The sequence below is a fragment of the Peromyscus eremicus genome, chromosome 12 (genome assembly GCF_949786415.1).
Source record: "Peromyscus eremicus chromosome 12, PerEre_H2_v1, whole genome shotgun sequence".
NCBI classification, from domain to species: domain Eukaryota; kingdom Metazoa; phylum Chordata; class Mammalia; order Rodentia; family Cricetidae; genus Peromyscus; species Peromyscus eremicus.
This window is the reverse complement of record NC_081428.1, coordinates 50985827-51003099: the sequence shown is the minus strand read 5'-3', so window position 1 is coordinate 51003099 and position 17273 is coordinate 50985827. Positions and strand designations below refer to the sequence as shown.

General features: G+C 42.2%; 1 protein-coding gene across 3 annotated transcripts in view; it reads left to right on the top strand.

The window, feature by feature from the left end:
- The first annotated feature begins 2249 nt into the window (after positions 1-2249).
- Positions 2250-17273, top strand: part of Drd3 (dopamine receptor D3) — a 53487-nt gene continuing 38463 nt past the window's right edge. For all 3 annotated transcript variants that reach the window (XM_059277529.1, XM_059277528.1, XM_059277527.1), the window contains exon 1: positions 2250-2519. In XM_059277529.1, coding sequence (XP_059133512.1) covers positions 2250-2519 — 270 coding nt within the window. The remainder of the gene's footprint in view (positions 2520-17273) is intronic.

The window sequence follows — 17273 nt, the reverse complement described above, 5'->3', positions numbered from 1 at the left end:
CTCCAAACTCAAACCTTGATTTTTTTTTTTTTTTTTTTTTTTTTTTTTTAGCAGAGTCTCACTATGTAACTTTGGCTGTCCTGGAATTCACAGAAATCCACCTGTTTCTGCCTCCAAAGTGCTGGGATTAAAGGCGTGTGCCACACTCCTGGGCTTATTTTCCCCAGTGGGATGGTAACAAGACAGTTGCTATGGCTTCCAAATGCTAAAAGGCAAAACTGAAAGAATTAGAAGACCAGAGATTAAACATTTTCAAATGGTAATTACTCCTTTAAGATTAGGAACTTTCAAATAAATTTCTACATGTGGAATACCCATAAATACAAAAAAAAAAACTACTAAACTCAAATACTCCATATTGTCTTCTATAATCTAGTCTCTGAAACCCATCATTCCCAATGTAAAATATGAGAGAGAATGGGATACTGAATAAAGTTACAAGAGACAGAGATAGGGTGTGTGTGTGTGTGTGTGTGTGTGTGTGTGTGTAAATATATCTGTAGAGGTCGGAGGAAGAAAAACAGGAAGGTGAGGGAAGAGAGATGACTTGGTGGGTAAGAGCACTTATCGTACAAGCATTAAGACCTGAGTTCAGATTCCAGAATCCACAGAAAAAGCTGGATGTGGCCATATGCACTGTGAGGGGCAGAGACAAGAGGATCTCTGAGTTTCTGGCTGCATGCCTAGCTCCAGGTTCAGAGAGAGGAGAGAGACCCTGTCTCAAAGGAATAAGGTGAAGAGGGATGAGGCAGGACGTTCACCATTGTCCTCTGACTTCTACATGCACACATAGGTACAGACATCACACACACACACACACACACACACACACACACACACACACACACAAATATGTTTTTATTAAGAATTTGAAAAAAAAGGAAACTAAGATGAATAGGCTGGTAAGAAAAACAAAAGCCAACATAGTACTTGCATAGTATTTGAGGTATAAAGCATGGCTTCCAAATCCTAACACACAAAAGTGTTCTTTCATAAGCCAATCATGGTGACTCATGCCTGTGATCTCAGCATTTGAGAGTCTGAGGCAGTAGGATCACCTTGAGTTTAAAGCCAGCTCAGCCTACAGATGGAGACCCTGTCTCAAAACCCCCCAAAATAAACCAATACACAAAATAATTCTGTTCTTTTTGTGTGGGGCTGGAGTCGAACCCAGGGCTGTGATTTGTGTACATTGCCACTGAGCTATAATGACGCCCTGAGAATCATTTCCACTACGCCTGGAGTGAAAAATCTTCGGAAATGCGCTCTATCATTCCTCCGTTTTATAGAGGAGAAAACTGGAGCTCAGAGAGATAACATGCCTGTGGTCCCGGAGCTAGGAAATGTCCAGGAGAATTCTCACGCTGCAGCAGCTTCATCCCACACAGAGTGCGAGCATGATTCTCTCAGTCACCCACACAAGCCATCAAAGCTCGCTTCCCTCCACCTCACGGCTGCCTCATTAGACTCCAGCTGTGCTGGCCTTCCTGCTACTCTCCCCACACCCCTGCTACTCTCCCCACACCCCTGCTACTCTCCCCACACCCCTGCTACTCTGCCCACACCCCTGCTACTCTCCCCACACCCCTGCTACTCTGCCCACACCCCTGCTACTCTCCCCACACCCCTGCTACTCTCCCCACTTCCCTGCTACTCTCCCCACTCCCCTACTACTCTCCCCACACCCCTGCTACTCTCCCCCCCACCCCTGTTACTCTGACCACACCCCTGCTACTCTCCCCACACCCCAGCCTCTCCAAGGTACCCCTGCTCCTTCTGCTCGGACCACATTCTACCAGGTATCTGTGATGGTTGTTTCTTTACCTCTGCCAGCTTTGACTTGATTGCTAATATACCCGTGAAGGCTTCCTGATGACACCAGTTAGAAATTGTTTTCAAATGCTCACCCACATACACACTGTCCTCAACCACTCCCCAACCTCCATTTCTGATTTACTTCTCTCCAAAATGCATATTATCACTGAACAGGAATTATTTTGATGATTACATCCCCCCCCCATAGACACTTTATAGAGGAGGAATTGTTTATCTATCTGTTCTGTTCCTAGCTGTATCTCTAGTTCTTACAGAACTGCCTGATATTATATAGGAAATGTTCCATGAATATTTGTAGACACAGACATTTTAAACTACATACCACATCCCAGCCTCAAAGAGTCTGATCTGATCCACATTGTTTTCTGTCTTTTCCTAGGAACATTTTGGAGTCACATTCCTCCGTCTGGGCTATGGCACCTCTGAGCCAAATAAGCAACCACATCAACTCCACCTGTGGAGCAGAGAACTCCACGGGTGTCGGCCGGGCCCGCCCACATGCCTACTATGCCCTGTCCTACTGTGCACTCATCCTAGCTATCATCTTCGGCAATGCCCTGGTATGTGCCGCTGTGCTGAGGGAGCGTGCCCTACAGACCACCACCAACTACCTAGTGGTGAGCCTGGCTGTTGCGGACCTGCTGGTGGCCACGTTGGTGATGCCGTGGGTGGTGTACCTGGAGGTAAGTGGGCTCGTGGTACACGCTGCTCCGGAGTGGGTAAAGACTCAGGATGCCCCTCATCAGGGTGCTCAGGGAACTGGGGAAGGAAGGAGAACTGCTGGCGTTCTCCCTTTAGAGAAGGAGCTGATGCTTGAGGAAGCTCCTGAGAACCAGAGGCCTGGGAATGAGTCTGTGCCTGTGGATCCGGGTCTGGACTTGAGTGATGGGGCCATACCTAAATATACTCTTGGTGCCAGTCATGTGCTAGTGATGGAGGGGCATTCTGATGAGCATCTTCATCCAGGTTCAGTGTATCTGAGATGAGGAGTACAGGGCAAGGGGGAGAAAAACATTTCTAATCAATGAGAGGAATGTTAGAATAGTCAGTAAATAGACCAGTTCCGTTTCCCTCCTTCCCTTCTCCCCCTCTCTCCTCCTCCCTTCCTTCCTATCTGTTTCAGCTGTCCTTCATCTTGGCTCTTTCCTCCTGGGTCCTGGCTCTCTATAGATTCTGCTACCAAAGGCTCAGACTAAACCTTCAAATTTAAATTTTCCATGCCTCCATTAATAGTACAAAGCCCTTGCCATTCCGATAATGCAGCAGACTCTGGAGAATTCATCTTGGGAGGAACATTTCTTAAATTTGGAAGTATTTTCATTTAAAGGTGCAAATAAAGTCAGAAGGTGATCAAGACAAAACATCCATTTGCTAACAAGGAAATCAGGGTACCTACATCTGTTCAAGCAACACGCATCCTTACCAGGAAAACATGCAATTATTGAAGAGATGTTTTAAACGCCTTAATATGCTATTAATATTTCTCCTCTGCACTGAGTGTCACTCTAAAGAGATATCCAATGAAGGATCAAAATGATGCTATGATTAAGAGAAATTAAGATTCATCAAATTAATATTTCAGTTAATATTAATAGTGAAGGTGACAGTTAATTAAGTATGACATATCACGGGAGAGTAAAAGCCTTGAACACAGACTGCCTATGCTAGTACCCGTATTAAACAGTGACTGGATACTAAAATTAGACTTACGAGTGCAGGTGGGGGGCACATGAGAAAATAAATGAATAGGTAAAGAAAGAACAGAAAAAGAAGAAAAACAAGCAGGTTGATTGAGATAGTTCCAAGGGGGGAAATATGTATTTCTTCCTCCCAGTTAGGATAATCTTGATGGTGAGAGATCTTATAATTATCTTGACTTTTCTGTCAACCCATTATGCTAAGTCATCCTTCGTGTTGAGGCAATGTCTTGCTCTTCTCCTGGAATCATGCTACTTGCTGTAAAGGGGATGAATTACTTATTATTTGATAGCCAATGATAATGAAAAAGGAGTTCAAAACACGCACTATTTCTGTCCAAAAAAGATGAGACATGTACCACAACCCCATGATTCGTCATACCAGCCCCACCCTGCTAATCACTACAGTTCAGGGATTCTTTGGCCCTCACAAGATGATTGCCAGAAAGAAATGGAGGCAGAGGAGTTTCACTCAAAACTACATTTCCATTTATCTATAGCAAAATGAGGCATTTGATATCTATAAGAAAGTGATGTTGACCAAAGAGAGGGACTCTTGGCCTGGCCGTTTACGATTGCTTCTGGAAGTCTGGTTGGATCAAAGTGGAAAATCTCTGTACATACTTGTTTAAAAAACAGACGTTGTGACTTTTCTGTACTAAAAGGCCATGACAATCCCCTTCTAACCACAGCTGCCAATATTAGTGATGTCACCAATCTATGTTTGAACACAAGAGCAACCAGGTTTGTAGAAAACCATGAGAAACCTGGCCGAAGGCCTTAACAGACTCTCTGGGGTGGTGTCTATGTGTTATCTCCCATGAAAAAAGGCTGTGATGGAGCTCTTGGCCATTCTCTTTTCCAAAAACTAAACAATGAAAAGCACCAGCAGTCTGTGCAGGGCAGTTTGCAGAAAGCCAGCAATATGGTCGATGAAATTTACATTCATCTAAATACAGCAGAGACATGTCCTCACTGGGAAATGGGTTGGCTCTGGAAGTCACTTTTTGGTCTTACCAACTTGCCTCAAGGCTCTAGTGACTAGAGTCTAGCCAATGCAATTCAATATCTCAGAGTATTTCTCCAGCAGTCAAGGGTCTATCTTGCTGAAGCACAGGGTAAGACTTGAAGCAGCCACTATTCAATTATGATATGATTGTGTCCCAGAGAAAAGCCAACTGCCATGCTTATTAATGAGTCCTGAAGGTGGTGCAGTTTGAGTGCTGTTCTAGTAATTACCATTCACACCTAAGAGGAAAGGGTGTGGTGTGGACCAAAGTTGCTGCTCTTGGTTTAAGGACCGATTGGTGTGAGAGCCCTCGGAAGACAGGACACATATAAGAAGGAAACTATCTGTAAGCCAGAAGACTCACACAGTCCATAGTCTGACTTGAATGTATTCATCTTTTCTGAAGAAAAATGGACCATCTTTCTCATAGTAACATGTGCGAGTTGGAGGAGATGTTTGTGCTGTAAATCTCAGAAAGCTTGGCTTGCTGTGATTCAGACAAGAGGGGTTGTTTTTGTCACGGGCCAGAACTCTGGAGGAAGGTGGCTGTTGGTGTCACTTAGCTGCCCTGTGGTGTCATCAAGGCCCATGCTCTTTGATCTGTCCTCTTGGCTGTTTTGGCAAGTTACCCAGTTTTTCACACTATGACAGAGCAGCTGGCAAAGCCACAAGTGCCAAGTCAGTGTCCAAACACGAGATGGATGGGGCCGGTGGTGGGGGTCGGAGGGGTGGGGTCAAGGGGGGGGTTGGGGGGTGGGAGGAGTTCTGAAACAGCTCAGCTTGAATCATCTCCCCAAGGGGTTTCAGTCTAACGGGCCAGGACTGAGTCATGAGCTGGACAAAGCCAGAAAAGAAAAAGTTAAAATTTAAGTTTTGTTTGTAAAAAGAAAACACAGAGGGTGAAGAATCGCTACGAAGGGGATAATAAACTATCATCCAACACTGCCTCTGTTGGAATTCCTACCACCATTCCAACACAAGGTCGCTTTACGAGAGTGTCTCAGAACAGAGCATCCAAAGATATGAAATGACATGAATTAAATGGGGATAGCCACGCTTTTTATGCTGGGCTGACATTAGTCTCAACTGTCATCACCTAAGAGGATAGTGAAGAAGCATGATCTATAAGTACATCCATCCAGAAATTTTTGGTTGTAAGAAAGAAAACTCAACTACGCTCAGCTAAAATTCTAAGCACAATGAATTGGCTCCCATTTGAAACAGACCTGTGCCAGTGTGGGCTTCAGGCATACTTTGACAAGGATTCCAACTCTATTTCTCTGCCATCCTTCCCTGCTCTGCCTTCTTCCATGTAGACCTCATGCACAGGCAAAGTGAAAAGCATAAGCCTCACACACGCACGCACGCCATACCATCCACACAAGGAGGAAATCCACTCCCCAGAAATTCTGGAAATCTCAAGAGGCGTTCGGTTGGACTGGCTTACAACACAGGACTTTCTCTGAACTGATCACCAGTCAGAACTGGTTTAGCACGGTTTAGAACTGTGTCCCTTCCAAGGAGCACATCAGTAGCTCAGGGTTCTTATGCATTCCCAGTGGAACCAAGGGATGGCTGAAAAGAAGGCGTCGTCAATGTGAAGCACAGTCGAGCTGTCCTAAACTCCATCTTCCTCCCTATGACACACAGGAGTGTGCCCTTTGGAGGTGCATAACAGGAGACACACAGGGGCCAGTTACAGAACTACCCCAGTGTTCTCTGTCTTGTAGAGAAATTCAGGACAAAAAAGTACGTGGGTGACCTTACAGATTGTATTTCAGAGGGTCCCTAGCTTAGCTGTTTCTTTAATTCCGTTTTCATCATTTTCTGGGACACTCTTTTCTATGAAGTGCTGTGGCGTTCTATCTCAGATTAGCTCTCCAGTTTCCAATTTCCTGCTTTACGGTGCTGCAGTCTGGAGCTCTCTCTTCAAGCACAAACATCCTCCTTGGTTCTACTTGGTTAAGCACCTTTTGTGATACTCAATGCAGTTACATAAGGCTGGAGAGGGAAAGAAAGGATGCAGGAGAATATTTGAAATACAAACGGTTCTCACTACCGATGGTTCAACATAATTTTTTTTCATCTTTATGGTGGTATGAAAGTAATGCACGTTCAATAGAAAGCACACTTCAAATTTTGAGTTCCGATCTTTTCCTAAGCTGGCTACACATAGCACAATACCCCCAAAGTGTGCCGAGAAGCATCAGGAATCACAGCTCCCATTCAGTCCCATGACCCCAGGAGGAAACCGTTACTGCACTGGCCGTGTGCTGCTAAGCTGTGCTTAGCATTTTCAACTTATAACACTTTCTGTTAGGTTTATTGAGAATTGAGTCTCAGTTTGGACAGGAGAAAGGAATCAAGGAATAAGAACTGTAGACAAGCAAGAAAAGTGACCCACCCCCTCCGAGGGGTTATGGATGGTTAATAATTACTGGGGGTGGGACATTTTCTTTGGTGATATAGTCATTGGTGGAGTGCCTATGCACCTGTAAATAACCCCTCATCCACACTCTCATAAGCAAATCTAATAAAGCTCATTGAGTCTCACACACACACACACACACACACACACACACACACACATACACACACGACATGAAAGAAATATAGACAAGAAAAACAGAAGAGAATGGGTTCAGGCAGGGACATGCCACAGGGGGGAAAAATAGCCTGAATTAGAGGACAATGAAAGAAAAGAACAGGAATATGTAGGAAACGGAAAAGTCTTTGGACCTTGAAATGATATCAATTATTAAAAATAAAGCTTTCAAAGAAGAGTTGAACCTTAGTTCAAAAGCTGATAACAATTTAATACCTCCCTCTGGAAAACAAAAATGGGGGATTCTCACAAACCCTGGATTTGGTAAAAAGTGATAGACTGTTAGAGCAGGACGAGCTTGGAGATGACCATCCTCTCTGAGGTGTGATGGAAGCACAGGAAATTCCTGGCCATATCGGAGTGACAGGCGGGCATTGGAGCCTACATTCTAAACATACTCCTCCATGATGCTACAGGCCTCAGCTCTGAGCTGAGGTTTAGCTCCAAGCTCAACCTTTATTGCAGGGACAACTTCATGTCAATGAAATTCGAAACCTTTATTGCAGGGACAACTTCATGTCAATGAAATTTGCTGTTGGGTTGAATGCAGCTCTGCTACACAGGGATTTCCAGGAGGTTTCCACAAGTCTGTAGTCACTGAAATAAACCTCTGTCCCCAGTTCCACCAACCCCAAGTGACTTGTGCAACCACTTGCCATCTCCCCAAACAACACCTGAGAACGAGAAATCGCTAATTTCCTGCATCACAGATGGCGAAAAGTATATCCAAAGATGTGAAAAGTCCTCATTTATAACCCCATTTTGCCCCCACAGCAAATCCACTTTAAAAAAAAAGTGAGACTGGGAAATGGCCCATAGATTAATAGCACACAGCACTGCTGCTCTTCCAGAGGACCTGAGTTTGGTTCCCAGCATCCACACTGGAGAGACTCACAACCCCCTGTAACTCTAGTTCCAGGAGACCTGATGCCCTCTTCTGAGCGCTGCAGGAACTAGCTCATTCTAAGGCACACACACACACACACACACACACACACACACACACAATTTTTTAAAGATTATAAATATGACAGTAGAAAGAAGTAACTTTACTTTTGCTTCCTGGCTATTTCTCCCAAACAATTCAAAGCCTATCCCTCTAGAGCGGGCATTCCCATAACCCACTGTCTTAAGTCTCCCTGTATTCCAAAGGAAATTTAAAAACAAGGATCAGGGTAGGGAAGTGGATGTATTTACAGTCTGCCCAGGCCACTGGCAAAAAGAACCTGATTTCTTTCCAATGTCTGTGACAGTCTTACAGTTCTTACAATCCACACAAATCCATGAGACAAAAAACCTAGAAGATACAGATTCAGCAGTGAGACAGGTTAATTGGTCCTTTCCTGACACAGGGGGACTGAGTCCCAGACTGTCTGCATTGTCTCCAGTCTCAGCGGGCTGCTTCTACTCTCGGTGTGAAGATCATATATATATATATATGTGTGTGTGTGTGTGTGTGTGTGTGTGTGTGTGTGTGTGTGTGTGTGTGTGTATGTATATGTATATGTATATATATACATATATACATATATACATGTATACACACACACACACACATATATATACATGCTATGTTATTACAGCCCTCTCCCCATCTCTTTCTCTGTCCATTCCTCATTCTTCAAAGAGCTGAGATGTTATGGCATCTATTATTGACTGTACAGATACCCAAAAATTTCCTGAAATACCCCTGTGCTTGAAAGAACTGTAGTGAGTGCAATGCTTATAGAAGTCTGGCTAGTGTCAGGTAACCCCCATACAGCCCTGTATCACCTCTTGGCTTTAGTTCTTTTGGAAAAGCTGGTATATGTGGTTCCAGGCTTTGTTGAGCTCTTCATTGCTCAGGCTGACTTTGTCTCTGGTCTTATACCATTTGGATTCTGACTGTTTCTTCCTGGCTCTGCACAATTTTGGAAAACATCACAGCTTAAAAATGCCTCACCAGTATGAGATTCGTTTCCTGACTAGCCAGAAATGATCGCCATCAGAAGCTCAGAGATGATGTGGCCGGCAGCATCCAGTGTCAAAGGCCCTTTTCTTGGCCAAACTCAAGCCACTGAGAGCTTAGGAAGGAAGGGCTTTTAGAGCAAGGTTGTTCACAGTGCTTTCTTAAAATTTGAAAAATTTGAGTCTAGGGTAGAAAGAATCCTGTACACTGCACACTTAGCAGAGTTATCTGCAAGTCCGTTTAAGTCTCTCCTTCGACAGATTGTGGGGTGGAGGCATTTCCTCATCCTTTTCTTTGAAGGTCATCTTTCAGTTTGGCCTCCTGCGGTGCCTGTCCAACACACTGGCTTTGCAGTGGAAAGAAGTTAGCTTTTACCAGGGGTGGTGGCTCATGCCTTTAATCCCAGCCCTTGGGAAGCAGAGGCAGGCGAGTCTCTGCGTTCAAAGGTCATAATGGCATCAGTGAATATCAATCAGGCTTTGGTGGGCAGCCATTGGGACTTCCAGATTCTTGTATCCTGGAGCAAGGAATTGGACAGGAATATAAGGCTAGTTGTAGATGCAGGGATGGTATATTAAGAAAGAGGGAGGAAGCAGACCGGAGCTCAGAAGGTTGGAAACTCATTGACAACACTGTATGAAAGACTGTTCCAAAGGCTGGGGCTTTTACAGGTGATCTGCATATCGAGGGCTTTCTCAAACACTTGTATAGCAGAAGTTTGTTTTCACAGGTTCTATCTGTACTCCGTTGGCTTTGAGGTTGGTTTCTAGTGTTCCTTTCTGCCAACTGATTTCTTTCATATGTTAATTCATAGTTCTTGTGTAAAGCCTTTCTGACCCCATTCTCTACCTGTTCTCCCTCAACACTATAACTAGCCAGGAACAGGAACATGCATAGTCCCCATAAAGGGTATCATTATTAACAAGTTCAGCTCTGATGACATCAGCTTAATAAGGCATTTTTAGGCTTTACAGTCTAGGAAAATTGGATCCTGGAAGATCATAGATGTAAAAGGAAATAAATAAGATATTTACACAGAATTCCTTGCTTTTGAAGCAGATTTAAATCTTTATGAATTTTTCAGGCATCTTACAAGTCTTGAAAAATGTTATCAATAACTATAAATAGACTTATTGTCTGGTACACAAGTGAATCTCACATACACGGCAGCCATATTTATTCAAAGCTGTAAAATAGTTATTAAAATATGAATCTGACCCAATGAACAAGGAACGTAGAACATCAAATTTGTATTTTTCAACATCCCTTTTGTAAAATTTACCAAACACAAGATATTCTGGGGAAATCCAGATGTTTCAGGTATAAAGAACTAGAAAATTTTGTGAAGAACCATTGTGATATTGCTAACCAAGTTAGACACAGTTTCTTATCATATTCTAGAAATTCCTCTAGCAACTGTGAAAAACTTTGTGTAATTCATCTAGGTTGTTGTGTATTAATACAATTCTTAGCTTTTTATTAGAGGATGATATTTCAGGAATCAGAAGGCATGTGTGTGTGCTATCTGCATTCTTTAAATCACATGGTTTTACTTCTTAAGATATTTGGCTTGGGGTGAGGAAAAAAATAACCTACATAAAATTGGGCCTTTTTTTCTGGTGATGCAGATTGAGCCCTGAACCCCTAAATCCCAGGCAAGAATCTACCACCAAGCTACATCCCCAGCCCAAAATCAGACATTTGGGGTTTAAGAAGTCTAATATTGTCTCAAACACTTAATTGTGAAGTACTTTGGAATGTTAGTTCATGTCTAGAGTTCATGTGTGGTTTTCTTGATAGCTTCCTAAATACTGGTTATGTATATATGTTAATATATGTATAGTCCATATCTACATTCCAGAAATACCATGAATGTCATTTGTAGCACAAGCATATTCACAAAAGGCACAATGTAACTGAGGTATAAACAATGTTTTTACCCCCCAAATCTTTTTGCTGACTACTCTTTAAAAACAGGGATATTTTTGTCATACACAGAATTAGGTGTGTTTGTATGCAAACATATCTGAAAAACATAAAAAGAATAAATTTCTAGTGATATTTCCATCATGGTGCATCTATTAGAGACTCATGTGCATAGCACTACATTATAGGTAACGACTGTAATAGCTGTAGTATAGCATTGCACTCATCGTAAGAACATTTTTGTTATTTACAACATAAAATTTGAGTCCTATCATGAAATGAACATAGAGACTCAATCTAATATTGCTTTTTGTAAACAATACCAACTTTATCTTAATAATCTTATAATGTACATATCTATCAAATTAGGCATTAAAATATTTAATCTCATAACATTATTTATAACAAAATGCATTCTATTATCTATTAACAATGAATTAGTGTTGAGTATCAGCCTATCATGATGATAATACAATTAGCCCATCTCAGCATTGACTAAATATGCATATTTTATGGGCAGAAAGACCCAGAAACCATGTAAAACTGTTCCCACTCATAGGGCTAGTCCTTTGATTTTCATACTTTATCTCTTTTTTTTTCAGGTAACAGTACAGACAGAATTTCATAAGATTGTATGAATTTTTTGTTTGTTTGTTTTTCGAGACAGGGTCTCTCTGTGTAGCTTTTGCTCCTTTCCTGGAACTCACTTGGTAGCCCAGGCTGGCCTCAAACTCACAGAGATCCGCCTGGCTCTGCCTCCCAAGTGCTGGGATTAAAGACGTGCACCACCACCGCCTGGCTAGATTGTATGAATTTTATAGTCACTTCCAGTTTATGGGAAGTGGCACTGTTTTCCCATTTATGGTAATGAAATGAAATTTACTTTTTTGTTATTATTATTATTATTATTATTATTATTATTATTAAGAGATTTTCTATTCATTTTACATACCAACCACAGATTGCCCCCACCTCCCTCCTCCTGCCCCCCAGCCTTCCCTTTCAACCTCACCCATTCCCACCTCCTCCAAGGCAAGGTCTCCCTTGGGGAGTCAGCAGAGCCTGGCACACTCAGCTGAGGCAGGTCCAAGCCCCTCAACCTTGCACCAAGGCTGTGCAAAGTGTCTCACTATAGGTACTAGGTTCCAAAAAGCTGGCTCATGTACCAGGGATGAGTTCCCATTGCCTGGGGAACCCCTAAACAATTCAAGCCAAACAACTGTCTCACCTATCCAGAGGGCCTAGTCCAGTACCATGGGGGCTCCTCAGCTATTGGTCAGTCACTGGATGAAGGCTTTATGATGATAGTTAGGGTATTTACCCATCTGATCACTGGAGTAGGCCAGTTCAGGCACCCTCTTGACTATTGCCAGTAGTCTAAGGTGGAGTCATCTTTGTAGATTCCTGGGAACCTCCCTAGCATCCTGTTTCTCCCCATTCCCATGATGTCTCCCTCTATCATGGTATCTCCTTCCTTGCTTTCCCACTCTGTCCCTGTTCCAGCTCGAACCTCCCGTTCCCCTATGTTCTCATGCCCCATCCCTTGCCCTCCGTTACCCCCTCACCCTCAGTTTGCTCATGTAGATCTCATCCATTTCTGAATTGCTGGGTGATCCATGCAAAGGTGGGTCCTTCCTAGGGTCCTCCCTGCTAGCTAGCCTCCCTGGAGCTGTGGGTTGCAGTTTGTTTATCCTTTGCTTTACATCTAGTATCCACTTATGAGTGAGTACATACCATGTTTGTCCTTCTGAATCTGGGTTACCTCACTCAGGATGATATTTTCTAGATCCATCCATTTGCCTGCAATTTCATGATGTTATTGTTTTTCTCTGCTGAGTAGTACTCCATTGTGTATATGTACCACATTTTCTTAATCCATTCTTCAGTTGAGGGGCATCTAGGTTGTTTCCAGGTTCTGGCTATTATGAATAATGCTGCTATAGATGAGCATGTGTCCTTGTGGTATGATTGAGCATTCCTTGGGTATATGCCCAAGAGTCATGCCTTATATCTTAAATTTATGTTTAAGATTGCTTAGCAAAACTCAGTTTAGAAATTTCTCTGAGCATTTAACAAAAATCGTATCTTAACAAGTTAATCCCTCTCTAAATGCAAAGTATGAGTTACCTCTATGCCTGGTATGAGGTAAGCACACAATGATTTTGCCCATTACATTCAGAGTAATAGAAAAGCTTTTCTGGAAACTGAAGGTCACTTTTCCTAAGGAGTAGCATCTTTGGTAGTCCCATAATGCAAAGCAAATTTAACAGAAAGATCTCTGAGAAATATATGCGTCCATGATTTTACATACACTTCATCCTTAACAAAATCTTACACTTAACAACTTTACATTTAAACATATTCTTAGAAAAAGAAACCCACAGCAATAATAAAATGAAAGTTTGTTTTTTGTTTTTAATGTACCTCATTTAATGTACTCGGGCTTGGTCACCTCTGTTTATCAAGACAACATCATGGAGCAATTATATTTAGATATTTTACATGTTGATTCCCAAATGTATTTAAAACCATGCATTTTTATTAACATACAAAACCATTTTATGCTCTCTTGCCTTCTGTTCCTCTTGACTACTCAGGGGAAAATAACAAATGTAAAATTTATTTTTTTAAGAATCTCTTTTGGAAGAAAATTCTTATCAAAATCTCTGTAGTCAATACAAAATTGTGTAACTGAACAAAACTTTCATCTTAAGATTTAATGAATGCGATTTTTTACAAATATAAACTGTACTTTAAATATATTTACCATCCCTCTGAAGAACTTAGAAGACTAGATGTCTCTTTTTCCCCTTTAATTGAAAATAGATTTTTTTCCCTTACATAACATATCCTGATTACAGTTTCCTTTCCATCTACTCCTCCCAGTTCCTTCCCACTGCCCTCCCTTGCCATCCATATCCACTCTGGTTCTGTCTCTCATTAGAATATCAATGGGAATAATAATATAAAACAAAAACCGGTACATCGGAATAGGACAAACAAGCAAACAGGAGGAAAAGAACCCAAGAAAACGCACAAGAAACAGATATAGACACAGAGAAATAGTTTGCACTCATGGGGAACCCCTAAAAACATTAACCTGGAAGCCATAATATATACTCAGAGTGTCTATATTAAAGTAAAAATTAAAGTTAAGATAAAAAAATTTTAAAGAAAAGCCTTGACATGACATTGTGAAGTAGGGATCTTTTCTAACCAGATATAATTCTAATTAGCCTCAAGAAACATGCTTCGGTCTCATTTAAGCTCTTTGGCAAAACTTGGAGATGTAACTTCAGAAATTCATTTCTGTGGCTCCGTCAAGAATTCCAGCTGGATCTTAGCAGAGGACTCCGAAGATAGCTGAGGCCACTCCAGAAGCAACATGGAGCTGCAGCCCATCCACAGATTTCCAGTGCCACCGACACCCAAAGAGAGCAGAAGACGTAGCTCACTGGTGAAGCGCTTGCCTGGCATGTACAAGGCCTTGGGTTCAATTCCCACTACAAAAAAGAAAAAAAAAAAAAAAGACGTGAAGAGTGCCATACAAACCAAAGACCGGACTGCAAGCGTTTACCAGGACCTCCCAAAGCCCTTCCCTTTACCAGTCCCTCAATATACATTGATAGGTAGCCAATGCACACACCAACGGGAAAGAGGAGAAAGACCCCAGCAGCTCAGAGTCCTCCATACTCCAGTTGTGTGGGGGTGAGCAGCAGGTTTTTCTTCCTTGATGGCTAAACCCAAAACTGTTACCAGACACTCAAGTCCACAACTCACCACTGTAGGTTCCCTCTGTTCCATAGGAAACTGGAAAATAGAAATTGTTAAAGAAAAACGGATTGATTTACAGTTTGACCAAACCAGGCACAGAACGAACCAAATTTCTCTCCGCCGTGTCTGTGACAGTCTTGTAAAGGACGAGGTAAGATTGAGAAGACACGTAGATTTAGCTGTGATGTGCGTTAATTGCTCCTTTTCTGGCAAAAGGGTGACTGAGCCCCACATGGGCTCTCTTGTCTCACAGCATGGATGGTCTGTTACATTTTCATAAGTTGCGTGTGCTGCTACCTGGGGATCCCATCAACATGAATGAAAATATTATATTATACTATATTATATTAATTATATTATTATTTTCATAAAGCTGATATTGAGCATCTTCCTTCATTTATGAATATCACCATCAATCCTTAGCGTAGAAATTACAGTTATTTACATTTCTGAATTACATCATGGTTGTTGCAGACGTCTTGAAATACTAAGTGGTAACATTTGTAATCCTTTGTACCTTTTACTTGGCGCATTTAAAAACATTCTGAGAAAGAGAACATGAACCCAAAGAGATCCCTGGAATAAACAATGCCTAAAGAGCCAGGCCTGGTAGTTTATGCCTTTAATCCCAGCACTCAAGAAGCAGAGGGTGGCAAATCTGTGTTCGAGACCAGCCTGGTTGGTCTACATAGTGAGTTCCAGGATAGCCAACATTACATAGTAAGATCCTGTCTCAAAAGACCAACCAATCAGGCGGGCGGCAGAGGCACGTGCCTTTAATCCCAGCACTCAGCAGGCAGAGGCAGGTGGATCTCTGTGAGTTCAAGGCCAGCCTGGTCTACAGAGCAAGATCCAGGACAGGCACCAAACTACACGGAGAAACCCTGTCTTGAAAAACCAAAAAAAAAAAAAAAAAAAAAAAAAAGACCAACCAACCTAACTAGAGGTAAAATGGTCAGAACTATTTTGCATAAAGTTTATTAAAATACTGACTTCTTCATTTTTTGAGGAAAAGAAACAAAGACTTACAACAGACCTGACTTGTAACCTTGTACAACATCCAAAACTTAGACTAAATAATAGCAGTAAACAAACTCTCCTTGTGAGGCAGAGAGCTCTAATTTGGATCTGAGTATATAAGAAATTAAATTGATTTTCACAATCAGTAAATGAGGGATCCTATGATAGGTGTCTTTATTGCATCCTGAACTGTGGCTTCAAAAGAAAAGGAGGGTGTTTTTTCTCATGCAAAATTGGTAAAAATAAATTTTTTGCCATTTTCCCAATATTCATTAAGTAGCCTTAGCCTGGAGTGGTGGTGCATGCCTTTAATCCCAGGACTCAAGAAACGTAAGCAAGGCAGATCTTTGTGAGTATAAGGCCAGCCTGGTCCACGCAGTTCCAGGCCAGCCAGGGATACATAGTAAGGCAGTGTTAAGTGTTTGGTCAGTTGCATAGCCTTGGTACATTTTTAAAACCCAAACTGCTTCCTTCACCTACTGACCTTAGTTCTAAAGGCCTAAGTATCCGTTTCCTTGCTTTAGCGTGCCAGGTGGCCATCAGACAAATATACCTATTTTTATTTAAAAAAAAAAAAAAAACAGTACATACCAAAACATAAACCTCAGAGAATTTAGTTGTTCTCATGTGATAGGCATAGATCAAATCCAAAATGTACCCATCAAGACTCCCAGGATCTTGTGTCCTGGAATAATTGGACCAGAGGCCCATGGGTAGTGACAGAAATAGAGACTTTTTATTAAGAAAAAGAAAAATACTCCCCAGAATGGGAGTGGGCCAAGCGACCAGCCCAAGGCTCAAAGGTCCTGGGCCAAAGAGAGTCTCCATCCTCTGTAGCACATTTTCACAACCCCCAGCTTCTCTGGCAATTAGGAATGGCAGGGCTTTTTAAATGTACACTGTTTTGTTATGTGTAGAGCACAGTTGGAGGAGTTTCCAATCTTCACTTGTCTCTGGAACTTCCCATCCTTCTCCCTCACTTCCCCCTCATCCTCAGAACTTTGGTCCCTGTCTTAGTTATATTTTCATTACTGTGAAGAGACACCTTGACCACAACAACTCTTAGAAAGGAAAATATTGGTGAAATTATTAAGGCCACTTCACGTAGTTAAAAGGGAGGTTTATTTTGTGGGGTAACTTACAAGTGAAGGGATAGGTAACTGGGTCTGGGAAAGGTGAAGCGCAGTCTGGCGGTGTTCTCTGGAGAACTCTGCTCGGTCTACCTCCAGCATCCAGGGTCCAGGAACCAAGAGAACCCACGCATCCAGATGCACCAGCTCTCGGGTCTTCAGGGTTCCTCTCTCAGCCCCGCCTTGTAGGCGTGACAGTTACCAAAGCCTCAATGGGGGTTGGAACTTCCAGATCAAAGCTGGAATGGCTATCCACTACAGGAAAACATTTAATTGAGGTGGGTCACTTACAGTTTCAGAAGTTCAGTCCATTATCATCATGGTGGGA